At 30.7% G+C, this 19,708-nt stretch overlaps 2 protein-coding genes and 1 long non-coding RNA gene across 6 annotated transcripts; all 3 read right to left on the bottom strand.

Annotated features, from left to right (window-relative positions):
• Positions 1 to 4,979: 4,979 nt before the first annotated feature.
• On the bottom strand, positions 4,980 to 6,982 carry LOC145976581 (uncharacterized). The gene is made up of 3 exons (XR_014440275.1): positions 6,805 to 6,982; positions 5,950 to 6,215; positions 4,980 to 5,297 (listed from the first exon to the last, which is right to left on the bottom strand). It is a non-coding gene; the product is annotated as an uncharacterized LOC145976581 (long non-coding RNA).
• Positions 6,983 to 7,773: 791 nt separating this feature from the next.
• Positions 7,774 to 12,587, bottom strand: LOC145970329 (uncharacterized). 4 transcript variants are annotated; one of them, XM_083096973.1, is made up of 7 exons: positions 12,497 to 12,587; positions 12,141 to 12,392; positions 11,539 to 11,787; positions 10,956 to 11,260; positions 10,070 to 10,316; positions 9,213 to 9,559; positions 7,774 to 8,948 (listed from the first exon to the last, which is right to left on the bottom strand). In XM_083096973.1, exons 3-7 carry the CDS (start codon positions 11,694 to 11,696, stop codon positions 8,635 to 8,637), a joined length of 1,371 nt encoding a protein of 456 aa, XP_082953099.1. In that variant the 5' UTR covers positions 11,697 to 11,787; positions 12,141 to 12,392; positions 12,497 to 12,587; the 3' UTR covers positions 7,774 to 8,634. The 4 variants fall into 4 exon arrangements, with proteins under 4 accessions (XP_082953099.1, XP_082953078.1, XP_082953072.1 ...); XM_083096952.1 differs by having other exon boundaries at positions 7,776 to 8,948; positions 10,070 to 10,319; positions 11,539 to 11,769; XM_083096946.1 differs by having other exon boundaries at positions 7,776 to 8,948; positions 10,070 to 10,319.
• Positions 12,493 to 14,858, bottom strand: LOC145970338 (uncharacterized). The gene is made up of 2 exons (XM_083096988.1): positions 13,904 to 14,858; positions 12,493 to 12,824 (listed from the first exon to the last, which is right to left on the bottom strand). Exons 1-2 carry the CDS (start codon positions 14,841 to 14,843, stop codon positions 12,493 to 12,495), a joined length of 1,272 nt encoding a protein of 423 aa, XP_082953114.1. The 5' UTR covers positions 14,844 to 14,858.
• Between the last annotated feature and the right edge of the window lie 4,850 nt (positions 14,859 to 19,708).

The following is a 19,708-nucleotide window of genomic DNA, read 5'->3' on the forward strand; positions in this document are numbered from 1 at the left end:
AGATATTTCTTGAAAAAATTTCTTTCATCAAAAATAATGTTGCTTGTAGCTAATTGCATAATAGTTTCATTCGCAATATTTGCAATATAATGCATATATTTTTAATTATAATGATATAAGAGAGGATATATATTCTTATGCAAATAATTATATAAAAAATGTACAGAGAATAATATAATATGTTTTTAATAGTTAAAGTTCTTTTATCTGTTATACACACACACACACACACACATTAATATTTTGAAATGATACAGTTATGATCCATATCCATTTCTTGTCCTCATTAATCAAGAATTACTTTAATCAACGTGCTTTGACTTTCACAGACTCATGTAGGGAAAGATTAAACATCGAAATCCGATTTCCGATTTAATCCTTTTTGGGAAAAGAGCTTACAAAAAGATTAAAACTTCAAAGCGCCAGATAATTAACAATATGTGATACAAGTATTAAAGATTTGCGTGTCTGTTACATGATAAATAAAGCTTTAACCCTTTATGTATCTATGTTCTCCCTATGTATCAATGATATGTATTTAAATTCAATAAATTAATCTTTTGTCTTAAAAAAGAAATGCGAAAAAAAAATTATGAATTTGTTATATCAGACTAAATAATTTATAAGACAATTATTTTCTTCTTGTCTTTTAACATTTCTTTAAATATTATATTTATTTTATAAAAGTTATTTGTGAAAAGTAATGTTTTATAAAAATTAATAATAAGCTATAGTTCGTCCATTTTCTTTTTACCGAATTTAAAATATTTTGAAGACTTTTTGTAAATTTGTTATTTATTTAAATGTATCAAAAAAACTTTTCTTTAGTATCAAAAAACTTTTCTTTCGTATCAAAAAACTTTTCTTTTCTCAGAAATTAAAATATTAAAAATGTTGATCAGTTTATATGTTTTTATGCTGTTGTATATTATATTGAAAGGATTATCGTTAAATATTTTATATTTATGTAAGATATTTTTACATAAGATACATATATTTACATATTAATATTAATTAAAATAAAGCTAATGCTTCAACAATTCTTCTGTAAATTTTTGTATAGCAAATCATATATTCGTCAATCAAGAACGAATTGTATCGAGTTGACAAAAAATAATATTCTTTGACCCCATGATGCCGCGTTTTAGATGACATCGCTAAATATTGCCTGATCGTGCATCCTCGTCCGCTAATCTGTCTAATCTGTCCCAAAATGAAATAGTTGCGATTCTTTCGGTCTCACCCTTCGAATGCACGAAACGTCGCAATGGGAGAAAACACTTGACCTGACTAGGAAGGGTGGCTCTTGAAGTGGTTTACAACGGGGGGGATTATATTTGGGGCAAAGTGACTGTCGAGATACGATCACATCGTCTTTCTAACTAGTCGCTTAACGTATCAAGCCTTTGAAAATCAATTCTTTCCAACACTTTTTTTTTTAATAATTTTCTTAGTTAAACTAGTTTCCTTTAATAAATATCTATACATGTTACTGCAATTATTATAATAATAAACAAGCAAATAATATAAAATAATTATTAATTATAATATAAAAAAATATAATAATTTATTTATAAATAATATATTTGCAAAATAATATATTTATCTCAATCATTTTGAAACAAAATCTAGAGCATTTATCTTTATACAAAACACAAAAAGTATTCGTATATAAAAGTGTCATTAAAATTTTTTTATATAAATTGTATTTTAAACATGTCCACTTTATATACGTGTATATTCATCATATATATATATATATATATATATATATATATATATATGATCTAATTATTAAATATTAGGAAAATTATATTACATTTTTAATACATTCATAAATTACATTCATTTTAACAAAAGTATTTGTTTCTTAATCACTAAATTTCATCAAATTTTCCGGAAAACATAAAAATCTGAACATATCAGAAATATATGTATATGTACATAGATATATATGTGCAACGACATCTCACGAATATGCCACATGCCTGCACGAACAATACAACTCGCAGCATTCTTCTCTCTCTCTCTCTCTCTCTCTCTCTCTCTTTGCTTTTTCGACTCACCTCTCCATGTCCTTCCCTTTACTTCCCCGCGTTCTTCTAGGTATCCAGGCAGAACGAGGGTGACGTAGAAAGCGGCGGGAGCAGGGTGCTGACTTTTATTACCCTGTCTGATGTTATGAATGCGACCTGTATGCAGCCCCTCAGGCATATATTCCCCTCCCATCGTTCGTCCTGCATAGTGGTGATGCTTTTTACGGCATGTATATTCGTGGTCATGATTAGTGACAGCTACGAACACACGCATATGGTATAACCCTCATTTAGTCAAATACCAAGCATCCCCCCAAATCTCGATTATTTGCCGCTCGAATATAAATTACAAATATTTATGGAAAACGCTACGTTTATACTGTACTTATCTACAGCACATTGTAATTAAAACAATTATTTTTTATTTTATTTTAAATAATTTCATTTCAAATGTTTTAGTAATATTTTTATTCTTTTTTCAACAATTTAGTGGCATATAGAAAAAATGATGTACACAACATCCTCTTATATACGAAAATTTTCTCTTTTTTAATGTTAAGCATTATATGTTTACTTTGAAAAGGAATAAAAGATTGAAAATAGTGATGCTATTTTTATTTTTTATATAACAATTAGGATGCAAAGCGGAAAAAATATGGACCATTCATCCACTTGTAACCAATTAGCCATAAACAGTCGGATATTTGTAAAATATTATATTATTCTTTTATATGATATTTTTTTTGAAAAATTTCGATGGTACGTTTTAATTTCCATAAAAGCTGCACAAAATTTATCACAAGTACCACTTTAGTTACGTATATAAAAGCATTTATCTTTATCGTATTTTGATATTTAAATCGACCAATTATATACACATAAATATAAAAAATTTTAATATGTTTACATTAGATGTAAAATTATTTAACAACTTCATTACCACACATTTATGATAATTACAACATTATTCTATAAGTCAGAGAATTCATTATATAATAAATATGATTTAATAGAGCTTTTTTTAATTTGTCCAAAATTTAAAGTAAGCTATTCTATAATGCATGAATTATTATGAAATATTATTAAGATATATAAGAGATCCAACATATAGTCAAATATTTAAAATCTGATCAAGATATTGTTCATATTAGCTGCAAATTAATATTTAAACATATAATAAATATAAGGTTATATAAATACAATTATCATTATCGAAATTTGTTAGAGATGAATACAAAAATAATGATCAAAAATAATAATACTAATAATTACGCAAATATGTAACCGGCTAACCCAGGCAGCGAAACGCAGCTAATCGTTACAAAAATATTTGTATGCTTCTCACTCTTTAATAATACAGGCGTCGTTCGTGCTACCGACCGATGAGAGACATTTGCATCTGGGAAGAATATTGCAATTACGACCAGTCGTTTCGTCGCGTAATAAATTATACTCGACCGCTTATCATGTCCGCAACATTAATTGGATGCTGAAGCGCGCTGCAAACGTTTGAGATTTCTGTAACCTTTGAATCGTTTTATAAAGAATTTTGTATTTTTATTGTATTGCACAATACATGCCAAGTTCATTGAAATTAATTGATAATTTAATCTATAACACGACTTGGTTTCTCTTAACTTTCATATATGCATGTAAAAGAATAAAGGGAATTTTTTTGCATTATTCTTAATTTATTTTTAATAAAGTGAAGTCTACTTAGAAGATACTTATTATTAAATTTTAATTGTTTATTATTAGAAATTATTATTAGGTTAAGGAATAAAAAGTAAAAAATATTTTGTTGTTAATATCAGTTCATAGATTTGTTCTTGCACGTACGAAATCACATGCAGATTCCGGAGATAGCGTGATATCAATCTAACAGTGAGATAAAGTGAAGATTGCATGTTTCGAGCGTAGGAATGCTCTTTGATCTTGCCGAGAAACTTGTATCATGCACGATTACTGTCCTCACATCACTACAAGCTTTTTGGAGTACTATACTATTGTTATTATAGATATTATTTTGTCCAATAGCTATTGTATACAAAAATTGTTGTTTAAATAAAATTTCAAATTGAAAACATATACCAAATATGTCTAAATCATAGCGATATCTGTCTTAATACTTTATGGCTTCTAAGTTGTTATAACAATACTTTATGATTTCTACGTTGTTATTAAATTAAAAAAATAAAACCAATCTTAAATATATGTGAGAAATACAGATTTCTAAAAATTTTAATTAATATATTATATTGTAATTAACTTGATAATAAAACATATATTCAGATATTCGTATAATTGTTAATTTTTTCGATATAAATATTCAAGAATAAGAGTGAATTGTGAAAATATCAAAACATGAAAGGGCTGGTAATGCGCGTACAAATGGCGGAACGATGCTGAATACACATCACATTGACGATTTTAATATCCGCGAATGATAAACAAAGTGGTATCTAACGAAGTGGGATAGAGGTACACCGTAATAAAATTTGCGTTGCGCTCCGTCGTGACCGAGTCGGGGAAAACATTACGAGCGGTTTTCTCCGATTTCAATTACCCCGGGCAACTGGTGTACATGAATGTCCGTTTGAGTAAAAATGCGAAAGGCCGAGGGAAACGTCAAGAGTCGCTTTGCAATACCAATTTGTCATTCGGTCGTCGAGAATATTGAAATCTGCTTCGCCATATTTCTGAATATCTTGAAATACTCCAACAAAATTGCATTTTTTTTGGAATATTTATATGAATAACGTCATTCCATAATTCCGAATATTTTTCATTTAATACTTGTCTTAGCACATTTATATGCCATTAAAATACATAAAACTTACAAAACTTATTTATTAATATTTACGTAAAATGTAATTTATTTTTGGCAAAATAAATAATTTATTATTTATTCTTTTTCTCTTTGCATTTTACAATCTGTCACTGCGTAAAAAAATTGTAATTTAATTATTATAATTATAGACATTTTATCATTATAAATTTAGTTGCACAATAATGTTTGCAATTATATTTCACAAAAGTAATAGATTATTAGCTTACAATATATTTGAACCGCCCACAAGAATTTGCATACCAGTTAAAGGCAAGCAATGTAATTCGGTCGTTTTACCAAAGTGCTCATGCGTTTATATGAATCTCGTTCGTCAAAGAAGAGGGTTCACGATTAAAACTGCGGTTAATCCCATCCACCCACCTCTGTTCTCTCGTAACGGCCGCTCTTTACCGTTGCTTGGTTTTATTCCACTAAAAACCACCCGCGAATGAAGGACGCAGAATATAACGTAGAGAAGGAGGAAACGATTCAGTGAGAGGAGGAAAAAGATAAAAAGAGCAACAAATATAAGCAGAGGGATAGTAACAGGCAAAGCAAAGGGAGAACTTGAAAGGGAAGAGACGCAGAGAGAAAGAAGAGAGACTAGATGAGGGCCGTGAGGATATTATAAAAGAGATTTTTTTATTATTATTTTTAACATACAAGAAATAAAATAATGTAATAATTTGACAAAGTAAGAAATGAATAAATAAAACGATATTATATCATTATTTAGGAAATGATTCTAGATATAACTCATTCTATAAATCTATATTTTTATTTTGTGCATTCATTCTTAAGTAATAATGCATTTGTCACAATATAAGGCAAATATATTTTATTGTCAGATAATTAAAAAATGTGATAAAATAATTTTATATAAAAAGAACCTATACTAATGAAACACGCGTATCATATATAAAGTAATGCGTGAAAAACTGTGCATATATAAACGTAGTGATTTAGACAGAAAGATAAATATATGGAAAGTGCGATAAAGCAGATAGCAAGGCGGATAGATAGACGGACAGAGAGAGGGTGGTTAACGAGATAGAGAGATAGAGAGAGAACAAGCGAGTTTACTGGGGCTAGGGTGAGACCCCACAAAGGCAGTGGGGCTCTTTTGATTCGCGAGCTAATTGGAATGCCGCGGATGCCAACGACGATGAAGCAGGGGTTGGGATACCCTCCGTCGAAAGGTGGGGGTTGCAGGGCTCTTGGAAGTCCTGTTGTAACCGAGGGATAGGCGGAGCTTACATCTCGCACAGGGTTGTAGCGCGAGATATCGAAGCTCATCTCGCTTTCATTCTTCCTTTTCGTCTCGTGACGATTTCGATCTCATCGTATAGCTTTATTTAAGCATGAATTTCTTTATACAATGATTTATCGGTTTCTACGAAAATTTTGTAACTTATAAATTTATCAGAAAAAAGAAGAAGAAAAGATATGAGAAAATTAAATAATTATAAAATTTTATTTTTTATTTTTCCATATTTTTTAACTTCAACCTATTTTTTAGAGATATCTTTATATAATTTTGAGAATAATATAATTTATGTAATTTTTTAAAACAATACTTATACAATATAAAAAATTTCAAACTTAAAAATTTTTTATTATCTCAATAGATTTATAATCAAAAAATAAATAAGATAAAACAATCACGCGCTATCTTTTTTAATTATAATAGAAAAAAAAATTGTAAGGTAACTTTATCATTATTTTTAAATTAAACTTAATTAATTTAGTTTAATTTTAAAAAATAATTAAAGCAAAATCTCATATAATCTATATATTTATAATGAAAATCTATGATTTATCAATAATGACTTTTAAAATATACATGATGATGTAAATGACGAAGAGTTGTAATAATCATATTAATTGATTTAGGAAATATTAATTGATTTAAATAAAATTTGCGAAATGGTATATTACGAATTGATTGATATCTTCCCCCGTATCTTCGTAATGGTAAAGTCTACATGATTGTGCGTCAAGAGCTTTTTGTGACGCTTTGACACGGGTCGTATGCTAATTTATCACGACGACAATGAGGCTTTCGCGTAACGAGCGAATATTAGTTACTAACCATCACCCATGTCAGATTTTTACATAAAAGAATAATATGCGTGATTCAATTTATATGTGCATTAATAGTCTTTCATTTTTTTTTAACAATATTATTTTTGAAAATTATATTTGATACTCAAGAATTATTAAAATTAAGAAATCTATCTATCTCAATATAATACCTATGTAAATTACCATATTTCTGTTTGTACCATATACTTTCTTCATAAATTCTTTTTTTTTTAAAGAAGGACAATAACAAAACATGCTATAAACAAACGTCAGATATTGGTGTCTTCATATATCGTCACAGTACAAAATATCATATTTATTTTATAAAAATCTGAATCTCCTATTACTGTATCTCTTTTACAATAAATAATGTCTACTTTTATTGTGTTGATGTAATAAAGATATTAAATTTAATTGAACAAAGCAATCTTGCAACGTTTTGTTAAAGTGCGTCACAGTTTCTGAACGTTATTAATGTATTTAAACAAAAGCTTCAGAGTTTTTCCTTTGTACTCGGCTAGTAACCACATAAAAAGCTTACTTCCTCTTCCGACTTTGACCACGAGTAAAAATTGTTTGAAAACTTGTGTAAGATATGATAGTGATTCTTTCTGCTCGTATTATCCGAGAAACTTGAGATCCATGTTTCATAATTACAAAAAGTTTAAATAAACTCACGTTTATCTGTTTTTCTTGGCAGTATTAAATTATTGTCGAACGATACTTTTTGTGCTATTAATTATTTTATTTTTTAATGTAAAATGTTATAGTTATAATTTTATTAAATAATTATTGCGAATTAGTATGGATATTAATTTAGAGGTATGGATATTAATTTGGGGTTACATAATTAAACAGACTATTTATGTTTAATGTACAATTTGAGAGTTTATTCTCCATTTGACATGTACGCGTACGTCTATCGTATAGTTAATTATATTATAGTATCACATATTTACAGTTAATTTTTTTGTGCGCCAGTGCCAAAAAACGTAAAATTGCCTCTTTGTAATTAAAATGAGAAAGAAGATGTTACTTTGACGTTAGAGCTTTATTGGCTTTATTCAATTTGTATATATGTATGTACATTGCGAAACTAATTTTTCATGCCCTCATAGCATAAATTTTTATCATACTACATAGAATACATCTACACGATTCGAAAGACAGTTACAAAAATATATATTGGACAACCGGTAGAAGGGAAATGACTGAGAATAGAAGCATTATTGTTAGCGTTTGTGATTGTTGAAAGATGCAATCTGTGATTTACATCCTCTCTTGAGTCTATTATATCAACTTTGGATAATTTTATCTTTTATCAGACTCTTTGTTTTTTAAATTATCTAACATTATGATTCAGTGAAATATAGTCTCAAAGCAGCATTATTCACATTTAGAAAATTTTGCTGTAAATATCTCTTTCTTCTCGTAAAGCACAATAAGATATTTAACATTTTTCTTAATAATTTATCGGAATTAGTTCTCAATGTCACATATTGTAATATGCAGCGAGTTACTTCTAAAAATTATTTCGAAAGTTTCATTTTAATAATTGCATAACTACAAGAAATAAGTTTCGATTTTCTGAATATATATTCTTGACAATTTATCTAGAGAGAAATTTTATCTGTAAAACATCAGTTTTCTTTTATAAAAGTGACAAAATCAGAGAGGAACGATTCAAGCATAATGAACAGACATTCTGGTTGCACCCTGTGCTGTCTGCGCAGAGTGTCTGGTCCTATCACGCAAAATATTTGGTGTCTCTTTGGTATATCTAGATGATATTCGTGCGAATTTATGCGACAACTCGTCCATTGGATGTTTTCCTTCCAATGTTTCGTACATTGGTACACTAGAGTCCCTCAAGCGTCGCGTTTTCATCGAGTACAAAGCCGGTGATGGAATTTCACAAGGCCCCATGTTTTCTACATCGTGGTATTTTGGCTTACAATACCCGCACCAGGATTTATTAAGGATCTCAGCATCATCGCCTGAAATGGATGATAATATTATTAATGAAGATATTACAGCTTTCTGTCGGATAATATTTATATCAAAATCTATATGATAGAATCGAATAAATCAAATTAAAAATTAATTAATTAGAAGAAATAATTATTAAAACATTTATTGTTATAAGTAATAAAGAAATGTGTAATTATTTTAATTTTATGTACAGAGCTATCATTAATTACAATCGTTTTGAATATGATTTAACTTTTTTCAATGTTAGAACCACTTTGCAAATCACTTACCAAAATGCCTTCTAGTCGAGAAATTAGGACTATCTTGGAATCTACAATTGTTCTTTTTGGAGATTGACGGTTTTTTAATCGAAACGTTTCCACAACGGCTACATTTTCTCCTATCAACAATTTCTGCTTCCGTAAAGGACTTTATTTCTGGTCTCGTCTGACCTCGGCGGCTTGACTGCATTGGCGAGATCATTGTGTCATATCGATTGGAATTTCTCTGTGGAATCCAATTTTGATGATAGTCCGCTGATGATTTTCGAGGAGGATTTTTCAACGCTTGAGTTGTATACAGATCTTCCTCGGACAATGCTTCATGGATATCACGATCAGGTATGTTGCGGTAATACCTAATCACATAGGCACTTGGCAGAAAATTGTCGTACCGATGATAAAATGTACATAATTAAAATGAATATCGAGCCGAAAGCATAATGTAGATAATGTATCATGAAGCTATTTAATTACTGCGTATAATGTGCGTTTATGCCTCTAATTTCTGATTCATGCTACTTTGTCATGTATAATTCATTTAGTTCTCCATTAGCTTTGAATGGACCGTACATTATAGCTATAGTACACTATAATACGATTAAACTAATATTAACTAAAAAATAACTAAAATAAACCAAATATAATTTTTTCCAGATTTTCTAAAAAACAAAAATAAATATAATAATATATATATATATATATATATATATATATATATATATATATATTTGCATAAATTTTTAACCTTTCAACAAATTACAATAAAACTTGTTTTCTCTGGTAACGATGTTAGACATTCGTCTACTAGATTAAATATTTTTTAAACAATGTTTGATGTATATATTTTACAGATTTATATTACAAACCTTGTTGGCAAAGGATGAGCTTGATACAATTTTGGCGAATATTGAGCGTAACGAATTTTATGCGGATTTTGTTGTTGATTTATTTGCATTCGTTGCTGTGTTCGCAGCAAAGCATCTTTCTTAACTGCATTTCGTTGCATCACGTGTGGTTCGGCAGGTGCATCAGATTCTTCATCTATCTCATCATCTGCTTCCTGTTCATCGTACTCCTTATCGAGAGACTCTCCGACCCTCTCTTGATCGTTTTCTGCTGTAGTAATATATTTTGATTTGATAAACTACAGTCGCGAAAAAAATGGTTATGTATTTTTCTCTACGCTTTTGAATCATGTGTAATTATTTTATAAATAAATATGCTATGCTTTTGTGCATATATAATTAGAAAAGTTTATTTTTCAAGGTTTAGTGGCTTTTACGACTTTTTTATGCTCATATAATATATGCGCGAAAATAATTAAAATAATTTATGATAGTTTCCTATATTCTTCTACGTTTGAACTATATATATATATATAGAAGAATATAGGAAACTATCATAAATTATTTTAATTATTTTCGCGCATATATTATATGAGCATAAAAAAGTCGTAAAAGCCACTAAACCTTGAAAAATAAACTTTTCTAATTATATATGCACAAAAGCATAGCATATTTATTTATAAAATAATTACATTATATATATATATATATAGTTCAAACATAGAAGAATATAGGAAACTATCATAAATTATTTTAATTATTTTAACTACATATATATATATATATATATATATATATATATATATATATATATTTAAATTTATCAAATATTATTCTCTTAATATTTTATTTTTCTTAAAATACTTGAGTTTTATATGAAGATCTTAACTGCATTTACACTTCATACCTTCTTCTTCAACTTCATCTTCTATATTATCTTCTGTAAAATTTCCTAATTCTTCGTCGATGTATTCTACATTGCTCTCATCTTCCTGCCGATTCTTATATCGATCTTTGTCTACCACAGCAACACTATTAGCATAATCTTTATTTCTATCAGATTTCATAGTATTTTGTTGGTATCGTTGTGGTGCTTCCGTAACAGCAGAAGGATATTTTAAATGCATCGAACGTGGATAAGTATTAATCTTATAAGAATTTGCAGAGGAATAATAGCTCACCGTTGGTTCTGACATGAGATTCTGATGACGTCTAAAAATGGAACCATCTTTTAATTATTTTTATAAGGTATTATTATGCATTCGTCGAACACAGAATGAATTTGTTCTTTAACGTTAAATATATAACAAAGTTATGACTTTTAAGATTTTTTATAATTTTAAATAAATCTTTTGAATATAATAATATAAAAACATGTTACCAAAATTTTTGATAAAGATCTTTTAAGTATGCATATAAGATTATATGTACTACGCGCTTCTTCTCAGTTAAAAAATCAGTTAAAAAATTTGTTATTTATTAAAAATTACCTAGTGTTTTTATCAGTTGTATCTTGATTATTTCTTTGTGTATATTTCCAATATGTATCAGGTGGAATTCTCACATCAGTAGTTTGCTTAGTAGACCACGTAGATGTTTGTGGTGAAGTGTACTTTGTCTTATTTCTTCCAATTTGTTCCATTTTCATCAGATAGTTTGTATAGATATTTAAATGTTGTCAAAAAATGTGTTGAATCTTTTTATTATGCTTCCCAGTTCATCTTCATTAAATTTTGTTCCTTATGGATCATTATATTCCTATTTACACTATTCTCTCTCTCTCTCTCTCTCTCTCTCTCTCTCTCTCTCGCTCTCTCGCTCTCTCGCTCTCTCGCTCTCTCGCTCTCTCGCTCTCTCGCTCTCTCGCTCTCTCGCTCTCTCTCTCTCACTCTCTCTTTGGCACAAATATTTTATTAACATTTAATGTGTTCTTTAAAATATTTTAAATTTAAGTTCGATTTGCACTTCGATACAATAAAATACGCAGTTACCAAATACTTTTACAATTTGTTGAAAACATAAGGTGGCTCATCAATTTAACTTGAAAATTTTAAGTTAAAAGATATGGAAGAAACGGATATAGGAAGCTTACTTTGGCACTATCAAAATTTTGCCACGTCACAAATCTTTGTCACGTTTCGTAATTCATACAATTGCTTCAAAAAAGTCTGTTCGAAGTTTTGCAGTATGATATCAAGGATTGGCAAGTATAAGAATGAAGAAAGAATGACACGATGTAGACACTTGGCAGGAAGTTATCAAAAACGGTATTTCTTCAGGAGATTGACAAGTACACATTCAAAGTCTCGGTCCCTAAATCAGTGTAGAGTGATCTCTCGGTTTCCTAGTACGATGAAATAAAAGAGATGGAACGGTTGCGTAGTTAAGAAAAAAGAAACAAAGTGTGACACGATAAAGAAACGCGTAGATAATAAATTCCTGTTTCACCATTTGTCAGTCTCGTTGCTATCCTCGTGTTCTAAAGAGGTGTTCAAAGTGCGTTGAAATTCATGCACTCTCTGGCTCTGTTGCTCGTGATGCAACTTTCGCCACTTGATGCGGCGATTCTGAAACCAAACTTTGACTTGGGCCTCGGTCAGTCGAAGTGCGTGAGCCAGGTACAATCTTTCAGGGCCCACCATATATTGCTGACGTGCGAACTCCCCTTCCAGACGCTCTAATTGTTCTGCTGTGAAGATCGTTCGCACCCTCTTTACTTTTCCTCCCCCACTAGAACCAGAACTCGAACTGCTGTTTTTTGTTGTGCTTTCTTGGCCTAAAAAGATGGCAAATATGGCGTAAAAAAAGATAACGCACTAAATATTAGGAATATCTTTAATATAAAGTCGCTTAAAAAATAGATGGTGTTAGAATTATTAAAAACTTTATAAAAGATATCAAATGTAAAAATATATATATATTAGAAATAATTACACTATTTTGTGATAAGGTTAATTTTTATATATCAATTGAAGCTTATTCTAATACATGTAATAAAAGATTGCAAAAAATAATTCTATAGCGGTAAATATATATACATATGATACCTTAAATTCCAAATTAAGAGATTTTGAATATTATTGTTTTAATGTAAAAAATTTAAATATTTGACATTTACCTTCTAGTGAAAACTAAAATTTATCTGAAGTCAGTTACAAATTTTCTATGATCATAGCTTACGATATATATGTAGAAAGCTCTATGATTGTTTTTTATTTTATGAAACAATATATTATATAGAATGTTTTACTAGAAATAAAATTTTTTAACATTTCTGTACTATTTCTGGAAAACTATTTTTGTGACAAACTAATTTTATTTTAAGACAATTTACTTTAAATTTAAATTAATATTTACACTATAAAATAATAATAATTTTCTTTAATAAATAAATAGTTTTCATAATTATTCAATTATAGTTTTCATAATAATAATATGCAGAAATATTCTTTTATTTATTTATTATAAAATAGATAAATTTAAGCTTCTCTAAAATTTTTATTATAAAACTATTTTTTGCTTGTTTATTACTTATATTTAGAATATTTATTGTCATTATAGATAATGTTATAATAAATAAAATGATTTTATATAATAATTTGTTATACGCGCTATAAAAGAGAATTAAACAAATTTAAAAAAAATGTTTTGCTTAAGTATCACATAAAAAAAAGATTGCATAATTAGTTAATTAAATTAAAATCCCTTTCAATATTTTTTTACATATAATGTCTTTGATTACATTGAAGAAATTATAAAGGCAAAAAAATAATACAAATATAAAAATATAATGTGCATATAATAAGTAAAACCAATAAAGATTGATGCATAATTAACGCTAAATACTATTAATACCCTGATGTTTTCTGTACTGTTGTTGTTGACTTCGCTTCTCCCGCTGATTGTTCCTCAGACCCAAGATAGCATCAATAGTAAAGGACTTTGCTTGTTGCTGCTGCTGCTGTTGCGAGTGCTGCATATGCGTGATTGAATGCGGATGCGGCACTTGCGTCGACAGGCTTTGCGCGGATAATTCCGTGCCTAGGAGATGCGAGCGTCTCATGCGCTCCAGTGCTATGGTTTCGAGGTCGGGGTTCCTTGGTTGTACTTGCAGATTCCTGAATTCCTTATGTTCTAGCATGCTCGGATTCTCTAGCAAACCGGCGCCGCCGCGCAGCCTTTCGAGAGCCAGACTGCTAATGTGGCTATCTCTCATTCTGTCTAAGGAAAAATTGAACTCCTTCATGCGATCGAGACTGTAATTCTTGAGCAAGCCAAAATCTTTCATTTCCTTCTCCACTACGAAATTGAGATCCTTGCTATATCTGTCTAAAGAGGATAACGACGCATGAGGACTTCTTTGCTTGGTTTCACGTAAATTAAACAGCACGTTCTTGGCGCTGGAATTTTTGGATCTGCAAAGCGCCGTCGTAGCATCTGACGATTCCTCGTTCTCGTTCAATCTGTCCAACGAATAATTGATTTCACTCAAGTTATTGGTGGAATAACCGAAATCCTTGTTTTTATTCAACGTCATAGTCAGATTTCTCGTTGGATTTTCGCATGAAAATTCATCGAATCGAAGGGACGTTCTGCCACCGCCTTCGAGGCTAAGATGAAAATCCTTTGGTTCCGTTGATGCATCTTCTTTAGTTTTATCAATGGACAGATTCAATTCTTTGATACGTTCATAACTTTGAAATGCTCTTAATTGCGATTCCGAATGGCTACTATCGCTTATACAATCCGATAAGTCTTCCGCCGTTAACCTGCCCGACGGATCGTTCGTCTCCATTATAATTCTCGAAACTGTTATTTTTCTTTAATATATACTTGTTACACGCTAATACTACAGATAATATTGTTCAAAGATTCAGCCTTTGATTCTTATTAACTATCCATTAAATTATTTTTCATTATTTCGTAAATAACGTATTAATCTAATCTTAAGTTTAATTATGAAGTAATTTGCAATGCAGCAGTAAATTTGCGAATTTTGTTAAGTCATTATATTTGCGCAAATATTTATTACGAATATTTTTCTCTCTTTTCTCAATAATTGGCTGAATAGTCCAATCAATATTTCTTTTTCACCATAGTCAACAGTTTCATTGTCACTATCAAAGTTATCGTCAAAAGAGATCACTTATATTTCTCATTAAACAAATTACGTCATTCTTTTCGTCACATTAGTTTCCCCCGCAATGTACAATATTAGAAAAATTAAAAGATTATTAAATCACTATCACAATCACATCCATTGTCGCTATTATTCCAGTGTAAAAAATAAATTCGCTCACTATCACAATTTTTGTAGATTCACTGAATAATAATTAACTGTAATCACTCAACTTGTTGGATAATTGATGGATAAATATGATCGAAACGAAGGTGAAAGCGAGGAAGATGCAAAGACGCGAGAAGAAACCGTAGCAGTATCGAAAGACCGAATTACGAAAGCGCCTGCGACAAGATATGGTTGGACCGCGTTGGCGCTCCGCAGCATCCAAGGATAATGATGTCAAGCACGAGGATCACCGCTATCGGATAGGGTTGGCCAACGGAACCAAGGATATCCAGCTAATGATCCCGTACGTGACGAGGAGGGTATTCACCCGCCGCCTCATGAGCCCCCTCGCCCGCCTGCTACCCTTAACAATCAGTCGACCGTTATGTTTCACCTCCGCAACCCCCAAATGGACCGCAGGATACCCCCTCGTACGGTCAATATTTTTTCATTCGATAAGAGAAGGCCGGGGTGCGCGTCGTTCCCGGTTCCTGGTTGGCCGGATTCTGCCATCACCCCGTCTCTGAGACACGCCTACCACGAACATCGTGGGGGATATTTGCGGGGAGTCTGTTACTTTTTTCTACCTTCTATCTCTCGAGCCATCCAGCCAGCATCCACCGCCGCCGGCTCGCAACCCGTTCTTCTTCGTCGTCGTCCTGCAAAAGCACCCCCGTCCTTCCTCGCAAGTACCCATTAATAAGCTTTCGCCTAGACCGACGTAGCTCACTTTGAGATGCTCGCACCGACACCACCAAGCTTCCTGCAAGGCATACCTGCGAAGACGAGCGCGTGCGTGGGCGTAGTTAGCGCCTTGCCTCGACCGCTCGTGTCATACGGCAGCAGTGTCATCCGCGTCTAAGACCTTCCGGTAATTAGGTCCTAATGATGATGAGGTAGTTTAATTTTGTTCGGATGATCTTTCTTACCTCGTCTTGGATTGAGATAGTCTTCAGCATCGAAGAGTTCACTCGCTATGGATTATTGGGAGGAATTTCACGCAATTTATCTTGCGAAATTTCGCGCTGACTTGAGGAATTCTTGAGCTAATTACATGGAGATGGTACTATTATAATAAACGTAAATTAATTATAGAAAATTATTATAAAATAAAAACATAGAGAATATTTATTTTTAGAATTGTTAACGCGCAAAATTGCGTATAAGCAAATACAAATAAGGAAATAAGTTGCAGCGTTTTTGCGATTTATTTTTCGTAAAAATTTAAAGAAATTATTTTTCGTGAAAATTTAAAGAAACTTATAATTTAATTTATAGTAGAAATTTTAAAAGTATATTTTTTTCTTTTAACAGTACATTTTTTCTAAGGTATCCATTTGAATTAAAAGATACAATCTTTAAATGCAGAAAGAAATATATTATTACAAATGGAATATATATTTATCAGCAGCTTCTTTGTATAATTAAATTAAGATCGAGATACATGACAGTGACCATCGTTATTAACATATTCTAAAGATGTCGAGATAAATAAGTTCTCCTTAATTGTCTCATGCCAATCTGAAACTTCATTCACAATCCCCTCATTAGACGTTGAAGGGTATGCGGGAATTTCAGTACCTTGGAAAACCTCTAAGGAGGTTACACTCAAGAGCTTAATTACATCAAGATTTTACGTCATGTTGACTTCCTGCATACACAGTCTTATCTTCTCGTTGACATAATGACATGTAACGTCTTAATAATGCATAATATTCTATTTCAAGAAGGATTAATTGAACTGAAAATGTAAAAGATTTTATATTAAATTTATATTATAATATAATTGATATGCATATGATATTAAAAATATTAAAATGCGTGATGAAATACTTTATACAAAATAATATATTTGTCCATGAAGTAATATAAAGCATTTCAACATTTATCTTGTAATAATATAAAAGTTATATTTACTTATATAAAATGTATACTTCTATACAATTCTATGTTATTAATAAATTCATATATTCTGTCTCTCACAAAGTAGGCGTATACATGAATAACACCCGTGATAAAAGTTTTACGTTCAAAAAGCCGTTATAAAGTTAAGATTGAGCTATAAATTCCAAATTTACTTAAGCTATTCTTTAACTATTTCACAAACCAGTTCGTAATTGCATCGTATATTATATTTCTTATTATACACAAACTTTGCTGTACACTTTTATCAATGATTTTAGTATCAATAATCCTTGTCTTTCTTTCCCATTCGTTTTTACAGATTCAAAAAGATATCTATTTATTAAATGAAAAAATTTGAAAAAATATCTTGTAAATTTAATATTCATAAAATTATGTTGCGTATGTTTAAATTAAATTAAAAATTATTGAAGTAATGTTTTTTTAATTATTTTATCGAAATAAACAGATATAAATTAATAAATTGTGTCGCGTATAAATTATATCTTCCCTTAAAAACATATTATTATATACATGAAATTTGTTATTCAATTATACATAATTTCGACATATTTAAAATTATTTATACATAGTGATCCTTTTTTATTTTAGAAAATAAGAATTATATATCTAAAATCTTCAAGAGAGAACAACATCAGGTTAATTTCTCCACTATCTTATTTTCACATCGCTGCCTAGTCTGGTAATTATCAGCTTTTAGGTAAGAAGATTCCCTCGAGGAAAAGTAAAGGCAGGGTCAAATAAAATTGGCGACAAATGTATAAATTAAATGGTAGTCCGCGTCGTGGTAGGGGTTCGAAAGAATTTCTATTGAAGCTCGATACCCACCCTCTTGATCTCCGACCAAATGACTTGCGACTCACCCTTATTACGGCCTGAAATTTATCACGGAAATTTCGTGGAGTATTTTACCCGGATAATTGCTCCGCTTTATAAGAGCCACCCTTACGAGCCAATATATAAGACAAAGACGATCTAGCTTCTATTCGCTTTAGCAAATTTGATTCGATTGCAGGCAACTTAATACTTGAATAACAAATTTTCAATCTTATAACAAGAGTTTTCTTGATTCATATTATATTTTATTGCAGCCTATCATCGAACTAAAATTTTTAAAGAATTGTGAATTATTTATTTGGAATTTAAGGTATATATATTTTTATTCTGCTAAAGTTTCTAATCAAGTTCAATTAAAAAATGTATCGATAAAAAAAGCACGAGCAATTATATATCCATTTACTTTTATATCTTATGCATATATAAGCTAATCAATTTTATAAACTATTTTATTTGCTAGAATAAAAAATGTCAGAAAATTTAATTAAGAGTTAAATATAAATACAATCTACTTATTATTTCACATTTTAAAAGGTAAATTGTACATTTAAAAATATCTCGTCCCGATTATAATAATTGAAATTGATGCATGCATGAAATTTTATTAAGATTGTATTGATAATTACATCGGTTCGATAAGTCTGTCACCCACTCTTCCATTCACTATATGTACTAGTCACAATGACGAAAGGATCATTATCCAACTAAATATCAGTTTCTACGGTAAATAGTATACTATCTATTGTTTCCAAATTGAATCTGTATACGTATGATCTACAACCTAATCGTACGCTCGTTGCCACATACGCGCGGATGCCCGTGTAAAATTCGCGAACGCATAGTATCGTACGCATCCCCGCTTCGCTCCTTCCTTCCCTTTCCGAGTAGGAACGTAGGAACGTAGGTATTGCGATCGACACATACAAAGCAAGCTCTCTCTCCCTTCCTGGACTCTACAACATTCTGCTGCCTTACAGTCGACGCTACCATCCTCCCCGGTCCCTCTTCACTGCCTTGGTTCCCCTTTTGCCGCTTCCTCCTCTTCCTCCTCCTCGTCTAGCTTTCATTCCACATGCGATATTAAAGCCAAGGCAATTAGCGGTGGGGGTTGTTGCGAGGGATGGCGAGGGAGTGCGACAGTTTCAGCCGGGTTTCGCAGTCATCCACCTGGTGGGGTTGTCTCGGATATGATTGGTTGTCAGCAGGGGTTAATCCCTGGGCCCGGCCACACCCCAGCATATCTCAATCCACCCCCGCGAATCCGACCGGCTGAGCTTTTCGCCCGGAATCCGCTGAAAACGAGGGTGAAAACGCAAGCGGCAAGAATATACCAGATATTTCCGAAGCGCAGGATAAGTCGAGCTCCTTAAGCTTGAAGGAGATAATTTCGGATAGATGATAATATTATTGGGCAGGAAAGACGGTAAGCATATGCTTGTTTTAATGATGTAATAGTTAGCATTTCATTACGTAAATGAGAAGTATGCGATTATTTTATAAAAAACCATGCACCAAAAAAAAGATTTAGATTTAGAATTTGCTGAAATATTATCTCTATTCTGGAAATATTAAAATAAATAGAATTAAAATAAATAGAATAAAACAATTAATTA

Source organism: Camponotus vicinus, unplaced genomic scaffold (assembly GCF_025532165.1).
Source record: "Camponotus vicinus isolate PSW18456_S1 unplaced genomic scaffold, iyCamVici1.0 SCAF_1, whole genome shotgun sequence".
Taxonomy (NCBI): domain Eukaryota; kingdom Metazoa; phylum Arthropoda; class Insecta; order Hymenoptera; family Formicidae; genus Camponotus; species Camponotus vicinus.

What these genes read in the sequence shown, in the direction of transcription:
- LOC145970329 (XM_083096952.1), bottom strand. Translation starts at nt 11,696, where the DNA reads ATGAAAATGGAACAAATTGGAAGAAATAAGACAAAGTACACTTCACCA. An exon ending in AGATGAAGTTGAAGAAGAAG is followed by an intron (nt 10,320 to 10,955) that starts GTATGAAGTGTA and finishes ATATTACTACAG; the next exon opens with CAGAAAACGATCAAGAGAGG. An exon ending in GCTCATCCTTTGCCAACAAG is followed by an intron (nt 9,560 to 10,069) that starts GTTTGTAATATA and finishes CTATGTGATTAG; the next exon opens with GTATTACCGCAACATACCTG.
- LOC145970338 (XM_083096988.1), bottom strand. Translation starts at nt 14,843, where the DNA reads ATGGAGACGAACGATCCGTCGGGCAGGTTAACGGCGGAAGACTTATCG. An exon ending in ACAGTACAGAAAACATCAGG is followed by an intron (nt 12,825 to 13,903) that starts GTATTAATAGTA and finishes CCATCTTTTTAG; the next exon opens with GCCAAGAAAGCACAACAAAA.